This window comes from Ambystoma mexicanum, chromosome 3q (assembly GCF_040938575.1).
Source record: "Ambystoma mexicanum isolate Mex_15411 chromosome 3q, UKY_AmexF1_1, whole genome shotgun sequence".
NCBI classification, from domain to species: Eukaryota; Metazoa; Chordata; class Amphibia; order Caudata; family Ambystomatidae; genus Ambystoma; species Ambystoma mexicanum.
This window is the reverse complement of record NC_090926.1, coordinates 1,229,933,918-1,229,946,986: the sequence shown is the minus strand read 5'-3', so window position 1 is coordinate 1,229,946,986 and position 13,069 is coordinate 1,229,933,918. Positions and strand designations below refer to the sequence as shown.

General features: G+C 46.1%; 1 protein-coding gene across 4 annotated transcripts in view; it reads right to left on the bottom strand.

Annotated features, from left to right (window-relative positions):
* The window catches only part of LOC138447799 (coiled-coil domain-containing protein 159-like), a 1,059,213-nt gene that overhangs the window by 529,369 nt on the left and 516,775 nt on the right, over window positions 1-13,069 (bottom strand). For all 4 annotated transcript variants that reach the window (XM_069604155.1, XM_069604157.1, XM_069604156.1 and 1 more), the window contains one exon: window positions 8,896-8,929. In XM_069604155.1, coding sequence (XP_069460256.1) covers window positions 8,896-8,929 — 34 coding nt within the window. The remainder of the gene's footprint in view (window positions 1-8,895; window positions 8,930-13,069) is intronic.

Here is a 13,069-nt window from a genome sequence, read left to right as displayed (position 1 = left end):
TTTATTTATTATTTTATTTCTATTCTACTTATTTGTACTCCACTCCCCCCTTCCCCTTGCACTTTTTCCCTTCCCCCAACCCCTGCACTTGCGCGGTCTGAATGACACCTGGCCTAGTAGGATCGTTGTCTGTCTTCCCCTTGTTCCCCCCTCCCTGCCTCGTCGCGCCTTGAAACACTTGTGTATTGGCGCGTTACAAATGCCATATCATATCATATCATATCACTTTTTGGCGGGCATCTCCACAGAAGCCTCCAAAAGTGGTGCCACTCTGTCTGGGTACCATAGAGGGTGTCAGAGGGGGTTTAGGCACCCTGGACTGAGTTGCCTCGGCAACTCAAGTTGCACTCTTGTGTGATTGGCCCAGTGGTGAGCCGCCCGGCTCACCACTTAGCATGTTTGAGTGACAGCTAGGACTGATGAATGGGGGTTTTCTGCAAAAAAGCAGGGCTTTGTGGACTGGGACTTCAGACGTCGCCACAGGACCAAAGAATCCAAAGAGGGAGAAGCTGAGCCGACCTGCAACGACGACACCACTGGTGGAGCCCTGCTGAACCGACTCACCAATTCTTCCAACGACAGAGGAGATCTTCATCCCGAAGAGTCTTCTTCCTTTGACTGGTGGGGATAACCAGTTTGCCCACCTTTTTGCCTTCCTGGATCATCTCGTGGCCGCCTTGCCTGTGCCAAGCACCCCGGCAACCGGGACACCACGTTTTTCCACTACCAGGAATAAAAGGGTAGTACTTTTTTACCGGAGAACTCCGCGGCTGGTTTCTTCCCTGGAAGTGCAACGACCTTCAGCTTTCCTCCACGTCGAGATCTTCTCTTCCTCCTGGCCTCCCTCGCAACGGTCTGTGTGGGGTGTCTTGTAAATCCTCAACTTACCACTTGGGTTGGCTCTAGGCTGGCTAACTGAACTTTTCTGAGCTGAACTGATTCCTTTTTAAACTCTCTGCAAGACTTTCCAAGCCTTTTAAACTGTGTGATCTTGGGCGCATTGGTGTTCTACTCTCTCCAAGAGGGAGCCTGGCCTCTGAACTTTTTGCTCACAAGTAGACTTTGACTTTCCTGCCTTGCTGAGTGCTTCTAAAGTATTGTGTTGTGTGCTGTTTCTAATTTCTGCCTTTTCCTCCCCTTTTTCGTAACTTATTGGAGTGCCATCTTTAGTTAAGCGCTCACCTCTGTCTGGAAATAAGTGGTGTTAACTAAGACTTGTCTAATAAGGAATAAGGGATGTATATATATTAATACTGACTGAGTTTTTGAACTTGCTTATAATAATAGTGCTAAAGTGTTTCTAAGTGTGTCTTTAATTAAATAATTATATACTTGATACGAAAAGCTCTGGTCAGTGTTTGCTTGTGCTACTGTATTTTGGTACCTATCTTGTATACTCTATATACTGTCTAACTCTTCTTGAGAGAAGTCTGGCTGCTCAGCCACAGCTACCAGGTAAATCTGGGTGGTGCAGACTGCTACCAATTGGGTTTACTGCCAACACCTGTAGTCTTAAGCCTTTTGCAGTGGTCCCTAAGGGAGCATACCCCTCCGTCCAATCTTGTGTCATACCTGAGAAAGAGACTGGGCCCTAAGTTTTAGAACACTCCTGTGCGAAGCTCTAGCTTTCTGGTGCTTCTATTAGTATTGCTGCAAGGTCACAGGTTTTTGTTGAGGTGAAGTCCACACCTCCTTGTGTGATTAGGAAAAAGGGGGATTCCTGGCTACCTTGCAAATCGATTTGTTTAGAAAATAAGTTCTCTGCGCTTTTTGCGTTTTTATTTCACCATAAGAGTGGACTCTTAGGTCCTAGTAGTGGTCAGCCGACATGGGTTTCAACCTCATGGGATCCCCCTTTTTCCTTGTGTCACACCTGGTTCACTATGTCCCTTTTGTCCAAGTTTTGCCTGCTGTCCCTCTATGAAGCTGGTACTCATCGCTCCTTGCAAACAGATTTTCGCTAGCTTCTTCTGAACAAGCTTGGCCTTGCTACCTTTTGTGCCTGTTCCATACTCTCCTTTTCCTTCTCTTACCTCCTTTTACAAAAATGCACAAAATATTCCTGAATTTCCAGCCAACTCTTTGTCTCCCTCCCTATTACTTTAACTAGATCATGACGCACTTCTTTAGGAAGTCTCTTCTTTAGCATGTGGTAATAAATCACATTCTTATTCCACGATTCTCCCGTATCTGCCCTCCACATCTCCTGAATTAACTGGATGGGTGCAGCAGGATCATCGTCTTACTTCATTATTTTAGCTAGAATAGAATTTATATCAAGCGTATCGGCAAACATAACCCGCAGGGCCCCCCATACATGTGCCCTGTAATTATTAGCCCTTTAAGTGCTAAGGACGAGTATGCTCGTCCTTTTTGCATAGACTTTATTAAAGCTCAGCAGTTAAGGGGTAAATTCCACTGTGGGTATTTGTATCCAACTGAACTCCCAGATACCCTGCTCTCCTCGAATGCTCATCTGACCGTTCCCCCATTAGAGCCGTGAACAAGCTTTTCATAGCCCTATGGACAACATGACACCAGCAGTGTGTTTATCTAATGCATACATCTACCTCCCCACCCCTGCAGTGAGCAAAGGGAGTGTCTTCTTCAAATTATTCCAGTCCATGTGTGACCAAGGGACATAATATGCCTTTCCCTGACCTTTCTGGAGCAACGGAATTGAGTTACACCCGCTCTTACTGGGGCTTCCCCCATCTCTCTCGTACTACGCACTACAGCCATACAAGTACCATGGGGTGTCCTAAGCCTCCATGGTGTACTCTATGTCACTGCTACTGGAGCAAGAGGTGGGTCTGCTACACCCTGCTCAACCTGTTCAACATCCAACTCCCATTCACCTTTGTTTTCTACTCCTGTTATAACTTGCCCTGATACTTCTACAGACACAGAAGCATACTCAGCACTACCTGCCGGCTCCCGTTCACCCTGCTCAAATCCTGCAACCATAGCAAAGTTTATGTCCTCCAGGTCCATATTGACAACTGTTTATCCAACCTAACAAGAACTTGTCCATGCCTCCACTTCCTTCCTCTATGTAGTTCGCCTGTCTATTAACTTCTTTCCACTATTCACTTCTCTACTGCCGTAACAGAACTACCTCTTCTTCCGCTAGCATCAGTGCTTCTTCCAATTTTTTCCTCTCCTGGGGCTCTACTGTCATTTCCAGCCTATCCTCTATACTAGCAGTAAAAGGCCTAGTTTCTCTTTTCTCACTCATTCTCAACCCTTCATCTACTCTTCTGGCTCTCAGCTTCACTCTCTCGTTCCTACACCCTTAATCTGTCTTCTAAACTAGCTGTCAGTGAGTTATTCCTTTCCCGCTCTCCGCTCTCAACCTTTCTACAGCCCTAACCATTGAAGGAGTTATTCTTTCTTCAATATCCCATTTTCTAGGAATCGAGTCTGTCTCACAACCACTGGAGTGGCCACTGGAAAAAATTGAGGTTTGAACTCGAGGTCTTCTACTCTTCTGCTGGCGATAAAGGATATCACCCAGATGGGGGCGGTGTGGGAGAAATTCCCTCACCCTTCTTTTTCGGCCCTTCCTCTGAGAGTTTAACATTATGGGCCTTCCCGCCTTTTTCATACATCCTCCATAGCTCTAAGATGTTTAACCGCTTCTCTAACTTTGTACCCTTGTGCATTGTAGTTAAAAAAGTATGCACGTTTTCCGATATCCCATTATCATAGTGCCCCTTAATAGGCCAAGAAATTATTATTTTACCCTTAGTTTCCTGCAGTCATTTCCAATGATACTTCAAAATCTTCACCTTCTGGCCAGGAAGTACCTGACACAATGATTCAGTGGAGCCTCCAAACTCCAACCCAATCTAACCGAAACAATTTCACAAAAAATAACACCGAAGCCGAACCTGCGGCACCCTATGTCCACCCAAGGAACCCTTTCTCCCCCTTCCTGGTTGCTTAGTCTTCCCCCACAATCATTCACCTTGCTCACGTTCCCCGTAATCACCTTGCTTAGCTATTTACTTTAATTATACTTCTCACTCTTACACAAAAGACAGCATCCTTATCCAAAAAACATACACCAGCCAATTTCGCTGAGATATCTCCTTCACTTAGGCATAGAAGGAGCCCAATGTTTTCCACTGCAACACCGCTGCTCTCGCTCTCTTCATTACTAGTACAGTATTTTCTATAACAAACACTGGGCCTCATTACGAGTCCGGCGGTAGCCATGCTGGAAAAACCGTCAGGCTGCCGCCGGACCCGTAATACCATTCCGCCTCCGTGATTGCCGGAATCACAGGGGCATTACAACCCCGGTGACCCGGTAATTCCGGAGGCAGAATTCTGTAAATCTCCATTCCCATGGAGTCCAAGAGGACAAAAGCATTATATTAAAAAAAGACAGTCACAAGGGGGCACGGATGGATGGGGTGGTGTTCAAACAGTTAGGATGCATGCTGAGCTGTCGAAAAGCAGAGCTTCAGGGTATATGGGTATGGACCACCCCCATGGAGTCCAAGAGGACTCCATGGGGATGGGGACCATGGAAACACTGGTTCCGTCTATGACAGAGCCGGTGTTTCCATGTCCACCTGCAGGCGGGTGGTGTTAATCCCGCCAGGTCAGACCTGGCGGGTGTGACACCTCCCGCCTGCAGGGCTCTGAATCAGTCGGTCCGGAATCAGCGGTGGCGGTGGTTTTACCACCACCGTTCTTTCTGGAACAGCAGGGCCGTAATGAGGCCTACTGTCTTTTCCTGACAACAGGAAGATTCCCTTCACTACTTCGACTAGCCAAGAAAAGCGAGGCGAAGGCTCGGTCCGCACAATCACAAATGAAGGGTGCAAAGGTATACTTCAGGAAGGTATCTATGAGTGAACTTACCATAATATGCTACTCACCCCTAGGTTAGGGCTCCAGCTAAGCTAACCAGAAAAGCAAACTGAAGGGTATCAGGACAAATCTCATAATGGACGTGCTGGTGGGGATACCACCTCACACCTCTAAAATAACAAACTAGGTAAAAATATATACAAATGACTTACAACATAAAACAGTTCACTCACTCCTTTAAAGCATTCACCCTTTCAATCCCTATAACCTTGGCTAACTCCACACATGCACTGCGATTCTTCCCTTACCAAACCCGTTAAATCAAATAAACAACCCCCTTTTCCCCTATTTCCCCCTCTTGCTTTAACCCCAAAAGTGCACTCATGTGAACTCGAAGCGCTCTGAAGTGGTGCTCATTCAATTCACCCTGCAAAGCAAGCACACAGTACAACATCTCCAGGGAACAGACATGCCTTTAACCAGTATGGCGCCGATAAACCTCTATTTTTTCACTGTGTACGGAACACTGGTTACCGCATAGTGGCGCTGCAGCCAAGTTGTGCGGACAGGAGACACCCAACGTCTCAGAAAGCCTGGGGTCCATTCGTGGTTATCAAATGTGCGGATGGGCCTCTAAGCACCTTTACCCAAGGCAGCCCCACCACTTAAGAAGCAAGTGCACGTTTGTATGTAAAGCCAATGTATGGTGGAATTGGCCGGGAGCACACAAGTTGACACACTATATATATTCTTGCAACAGTTAAACCACTCCCATATATTTTATTACAAACCACCCCCCACATGTGATTAGTCAAGACCTATACAAAAGAAATCCATCCAAATCTTTCTCCAATTCCCCCATTCTCAATGGTCACGATAATTTTAAATGCTATCTTCAGTTCATGTATCCAACACATCCTCTTTTTGGATGTTCCCGTGGTAGGTCGCGATATCCTCACATAGTTGCACATTCACATACAGACATCATTTATTACAATAAGACTGGGTTGAGGTATGCCTAATTGTGCTCCACTATTCTGTGCAATCGCTCGCACTACATGGATTTTTGCTCATCTTCATTTTTCTCCCAGCATCGTCACGCTCTGCCTTGAAAAGGACCCGTTGTTCTGGGTCGAAACACGTGTCAGCACTCCTGTTCCTTATCATTCTATAAACTTTTACATCCAGCATTTGCATCTTTGACTTTATTGCCAAGCATAATTTGGACAATGGTTCTCTCTAGAAGGCATTGATCTTGCAGATTTGTGCACCTATCCAACTTATGGTTGGGATGCGCAACACTATTGGGGTGAAACCCTCATGTTCACTATCATTTATTACAAGTACCAGCTGGCCTGAGACCTCCTAACCCTAAACATAATTGCACATGGTTTGCAGAAATACTTGAAACAATATGAGGCATGAATGAATGAACAGGTTCCCTTTCAACTGGCGATAACCATCTCACCGATCCTGACTTGCTGGAGTCTCTGAACACTCTAATCCAAAAGACTGCCAATTCAACACGCATGGCCACTGGTCACATCCTGAGAAAACAATCGAACCACATGGAGTATCGATCAACTCTGGCCGTGAGTGTCAATTCACTCCAAGGTTATTGCAGGTCAAGAAGCAAATGGCTGGATCACCCTAAACTGTAAATTATAAGCTCCCATGCACCAAACAAGATTACATCTTCCTCCTGCCATGCTGTCAAGTCATAAAAACCCTGGGCCGACTTGTTGGCTGACCATCTGCTAAGGTCGTAGTTACTCATTACCTCTCCTCCAGCCTCTGAAACCCTGCAAAACCAGTTTTCCAAGACACTCAGAATTTCCCCTTGCAAATCCTGACTGCAGAGCTTAACCAATTTATGAAAAGTGCACATTGCATATAGATTTGTAAATTCCCCATGTATGTATATCAGTGCATGCATTGTAACGATCATGTCTTCTTTACAGTACAGTGTGTTCTTCGTGGCAAATCCCCTTCCTCGCATGCGCATTATGAAGCTTTTCATTGCCCAGCTTCTAAGTGCTTTGTAGCACACATATACAGATTTTATTTATTTAATTGATGATTTTGGCGTTTGTCTTGCTTTGCACGTGTAAGGCTTAAATGTATCAACTAAAACATATAAAGTAACAGATATCCCCTTCACATTAACAACGCTAGATACATATAAAATGTCAACATCGCGTCACCTTTGCAGATTACCCAGTCACGAATATGGCATGCCCAACCTGAACCCCTCTTTCCCATTGGGACTGTTCCTTACCACCCCAACAGCTTCAAATGCATCCTCAGCTACCTTGAATATCGCTCACTATCCAACTCTCTCCAATCAGGATCTCGGAGCAAATACTCATCCACACGCCCAACTTCCTAGTACTGCTCATCACTCTCACCTCTCTTCAATTCTAATACTACTTGATCTGTGAGCATCATTTCACACTGTGGTCCATCCATCCTTCCACTAAATCCTGTTCTCCCTAGACTTCAAGATCACTGCAATTAACTGGGTGGCCTCTTATCTCTAAAACCAATCCTCCATCTCGTGGATCTCTGTAAGAGTCCCTCAATGATCAGTCCTTGTGTCTATCTTTGGCCCACTCCTCTTCACACTCTATACCGCTGGGCAAAAACATCTCCTCTGGCTTCCACTACCAACTCTTTGTATCTTCTTTTCCTTTGCCTCCTTAATCCCCGAAATGTCCCAATGCATCATCTGCTGTCTCATATGCATCTGTCAGTGTATGTCTCTAAACAGCCTAGTAAACTCTCACAAAACAGAAATCATATTCTTACATGCTTCCAATGCTAATCACCCGTTCCCACATACTATCACCTCCCTTCCTAACATCAGCTCACCGTCATGAAAGACCCATAACCTTGGTATCATCTTTGACAGTGACTACAAACTCTGACAGTACATCACAGCAAAAGTCAAGACTACTACAATTAAGCTCAATATCAAGAAAATCTGCCCTCACCTCACCCACCACTCTGCCGAAATACCAATCACTAATCTTGTGCTCAGCAAACGCAACTACTGCTCACGCTCACTCCTTGGTCTGCCCTTCTACTCTTGATCTCCACTTAAAGCCCTGAACTGTGCAACTTGCATCCTCTTAAACTTAGCTCAACCTTCCCCACCTCTACATAATACCACCATGCTACATGGCTCTCAATGCAGAATTGCTTTCTCTAAGTTGTTACTTCGCCCATTCACTGCCTTTCCCCCTTACCTTGCTCACTGCATCTTCCTGTACTCTCCCCTCTCATACTCTACATTTCATCTTTTATCTCAACCTCTCGGTCCTCTAGCCTCCATCTCCCGCTCCGCCTCCCTCTTCTACTCCTTTTCTCTACTTATCCCCTCCTTGGAATGCTCTCCCACAGACATCAAAGCCATCTCTTTAATTGACCACCTAATGGCCACCAAAGGTCCCTTCTCTACCTCCCCCCAAATTGACCTCAGTTCAAGCATCCCTTTCTGAAAGTACTTCTGTATCGCCAGTGCATACATGCAAAAATGTGTATTACCTGCTACATGGCACTAGGGCGGGAGTGTATGTTATAAATATGTCTGTTCCCTTGTCTAAGTCCAGATGTATGCCCCATTTACCGACTCCATCAACTACCTGTTACTCAAACTCACATATCTTCTACCTATTTAATAGGCACCCCAGTATCTGTATCGTCTCTTGCTTCCACAGTACATCATTTCATTAAAAATGAAATCCTATAATCAATCATAAACACAAAAAATTTGCTATTGGACAGTTTGTATCACATGGTATCTGGCTGTCCGTATACAGCATTGTGTTTAGTTTGGGTGACAGGTGATGTGTTCATTTGTTGTTGTGCTTTGGACGCACTTTGACAAATATGTGATGTGTCTGTAAAGTCCATTGGGTGCAGCTTGTATGAAGTTGCTCTGTCCACTGTAATTGCTTTTGGTGCAGTTTATGTGACAGCGGCTGTCACTATGCATGAATATCTGAGTTGTCTAATCTATATAAAAACATACAGTTCAAACTGTGAACAAACATGCTCAGATCCGCTTACCGTACAGCTTCACGGTCTCCATTTGCGTGTCATCCTGTGGATGAATAGACAAAAGGTATATTATTAAATATTTGGTTCATCCGTGTTATACACTTAATCTCATGCTGGAAAACCAATCCCTCCCACTGTATATTTGTTATAGTGAACTTCCAGGTGGACAACAGTCTGTGGACTATGCTCTGTCCCCTGTGCAGCTGGCCCCTCCTGAGTGCTGCTAAAAGTCCAATGGGTACAAGGCCCCTGTGATATTTTGACTTTTCCTACCTGGTTTTCTCATCTTTTTCCATGCTGAGGCCACATCTGAGGCCTCAGAAGTGAAAAAGTATGCATACTGTGATGAATCCAGTAGAGTAATCACTGATTCCCCTTCAGTGACCTCTTCCCATGTGGCCACGGGACGGCAGCCGCTACCAGATCCTGACCCTGATGGCGACAATATAAGGGAGGATCACATGGAAGGAGACAACTACTGGGGGAGGTGGTGACTCCATTGGATGAGACATGGTATTCCCTCCTCTCCACTGAGGAAAATCCTCTAATACCTAAGTTCTTAATGTCTTGTTGTTACTTAACAGTTCCACCCTATAGTAGAAATCAGAAAACCTTTCCTCTGAATCATGCTAGTCAAGCCTCCATTCACAACTCATACATTACATCTTCTGGTTTTGATGTATCTTTATGTGAGACTTTTGAACAGCATCCTAGTAATCCAATAACATTCATGGGCTTAAACTCCTATAAATCCTTAGGTTGGGAAGAATAAGAGGAGGAAGGAGTCTATGCAGATCAAGAAAAGTCTGAAGCCTAACGTGCAATCTAGTTGTTTTATTAGACCTTAAGTATGCGGGACATTTAAAAATGGCAGAGGGAGAGTGGGAGAGAACCGTGCAGGAGAAAGCAGTGAGCAAGAGGACGTCCAAATACTTGCAGTGGCTCGGAAACGCGAGGCACGTATACCAGAGTGGCTAGAAAAGAGGTGAGGTGCAGCAGGCACACTTGAAGGACTGTGGAAGCACTGGGAGCTGCAGCAGAGCTCCTGGAGGTACGAAAAGCAGTATTCTCTGGTCCACGCCGCAGAGGATAGCCAGTGAGTGATCGTGGAGCTGCAGGAAACGCTGTGGGAACATCTGCACCGTGTAAGAAACTGACCCAGCGAGTAAACTTCATCACAAAGGCACACCAAGAGTCGGAGATGCCGTGAGCGACCAGTGAGTCTGCCCAGAGTCATTGGGAACCACCAGGCTTACCGACACGCATGCAACCAAATGACTGAATGCTACGAGATTGTTAATACGGACAACACTCAAAAGTGGTTGACTGCAGATAAAACCAAATACTGTTTCAAATATCCAATAAGCAGAATATTTGAATGTCGATGAGACAAAGTACAACAACAAACCACAAGCAAGTAAAGGTGAATGAGATGTCAATGTGGGGGAAAACTAAAAGAAGTGTTACCATATGCAAATATATCGAGTACCTCAGGATATATGGTACTGTTATTTGTCAAAAAAACTGTGAAACAAATAAAAAGTCTTGGCAAGGGAGTATCCCAGGTGGTTGATGATGTGGGAAGATACCTGGCAGGGCAGTATACCAGGGGATCTGAGAAGCCCATGAAAGAAGTCTTGGCAGGCAGAGATACCAGGCACCTGAAGTTGTATAAAGTGTATGAGATTTTGGGAAGATCACTGGCAGGGGAGTATATCAGGGGATATGAGAAGTCCATGAAGGAAGTCCTGGCAGGCAAGAATACGAGGCACCTGAATTTGTATAAAAATCCAGACATTGTGGGAAGATACCTGGCAGGGGAGTACACCAGGGGTTTTTAAAACCCATAGAAGGATTAATGGCAGGGGAGTATACCAGGCAATCCGCAAAGGTTACCAGACGACCTAAAGAAAGACTGTCATGGAATGTATTGTTTGACCAAGTTAAAGAAACGCTGTTATGGAATTCATTATTTGAACAAGAACTTTGTGAGCCCAGTATAAAGATGTATAAAGAGCTGTTGGATAAAGAGACACATTTGCCATCCTACTCAAGGCATGCCCCTAAACGCTCACAACATAAAAAATTCAACCCGCTAAGAAAAAAGGCCCAATATGCTCTTACAAGTGGAACGAGTATTTATTTCTACAAAAACAGGTGCATCAGCAAAGAACTCTCCTGCCAGGGAACTTTCTGGCAAAAAGTGTACAAACAGAATCTTATAAGGAGACACAGCATCATAGGTGACGTCATTGTATACAGGGAAAAACTGCCTGGCTGGTTGGTGCGACACTATACATGGTCAGCCTGCTCCATAGGGCATGCCAGGTCATTGCTGCCAGCCCAGTCCGTCTGTCCATCTTCCATCATGTGGGTTCTGCTGGGTCCATTGTCTCCAAGGAACCAATTAGCTACATTTGTAAACAATGCTACTCTATCATTATACAGTGCACCTAGCAGGCTCGAGGGCAGGCACAAGAGGAATCTCAAGGTCAAACCAACTCACACATACTTCACTCATTCCTGATTACGTCATCAGCTCCCAAGGCTTCCACCCTCACTTTTGAATTATAATGTATTCCTCCATGTACCTCGCAATACAAACCATGTAATTAAAAATAAAGGTGGGATGACCATACTCTCAGATCATTATGGTTGATTGGTTTATGGTTGGCGGTCTGGGGTCAACAGGTATCTTGGAATTCAGAGGTCTCGGGACTAGGGAATTTGTAAGGGCTAAAACTCATACTTAGCTGGGTGGGGGTCAAAGGCCTGCTTCGGACTGTTTGTGACGTGCAGTCCATGCCATTCTCCACATGGCACTAAGGTGAGCGTGTGGATGTGGTCCTCCTGACCCCCATCCCCGTACCATCATGGCGCTGGAATATCCAGTGAGGCCCTCGCGGGCTTGATTGCTACCTTGCAGCTTCCCTCTTTCTGGTCCCGCCTCCCCATCGCTCCTATTGGCCATTGATCCCGTGTGTGCTGGTGAGGGCCTAGCCCCCAGCACACGTGAAGTCCATACCATTTTCCACCCTGGCACTAAGGTGAGCATGTGGATGTGGTCCCCCTGCCCACCTCTGTACCATCATTGCGCTGGAATATCCAGCAAGGCCCTTGCAGGCTCATCTGCACCTTGCAGCTTCCCTCTTCCCGGTCCCGCCTCCCCATGGCTCCTATTGGCCATAGATTCCATGTGTGCTGGTGGGGCCTAGCCCCCAGAACACGTACAGTCCATACCATTCTCCATCCTGGCACTAAGGTGAGTGTGTGGATGTGGTCCCTCTGCCCCGTACCATCATGGCACTGGAATATCCAGCCAGGCCCTCGCGGCCTAGATTGCTGCCTTGTAGCTTCCCTCTTCCTGGTCCCGCCTCCCCATGGCTCCTATTAGCCATTGATCCCGTGTGTACTGGTGAGGGCCTAGCCCCCAGCACACGTGCAGTCCATGCCATTCTCCACCCTGGCACTAAGGTGAGCGTGTGGATGTGGTCCCCTTGCCCCTCCCTGTACCATCATGGTGCTGGAATATCTAGCGAGGCCCTCACAGGCTCGATTGCTGCCTTGCAGCTTCCCTCTTCCTGGTCCCGCCTCCCCATGGCTCCTATTGGCCCACCCCTCCTTATCCTGGACCTTCCCAGGGCAGCCCTCTGCCCGGCAGCCCCCAAGACAATGGTCGGCTCTGGCATTGGCGGCTCCAAGATGTGTCTGCAGGTGTCCGCAGGGGAAGCAAAGGCAGCCAACAGACACCAACAAAACTGTAAGTGTGGTATGGGTAGGGTGTAGAGCAATTACTCTACTCCAGAAAGCCCTTGCCACTCTACCTTACATCTCCATAACGTAGACTGCCATAGAATTACAACATACATACTTAGAGAGATTTGTGACCACCAGCCTAACTCCAGTACTGGCTGGACTGTAAATGTTGGATTACATTACGCACTAACATACTAGCCAATGTTAACTAATGCCACACCTACAGAGAACGGTCAAGATTAGCCTGCGTAACCTTTAAACAGGTGTAATATTGTTAGCATGTGCCACACTTAGATGGAATTCTCAACTTCAGCCTGCGTCGCATCTAGAAGGAAATGTGAATGTTAGCATGTGCCACACTTAGATGGGATTCTTAACCTTAGCTTGCGTCACATCTAGACGCGATTGTGAATGTTAGCATGTGCCA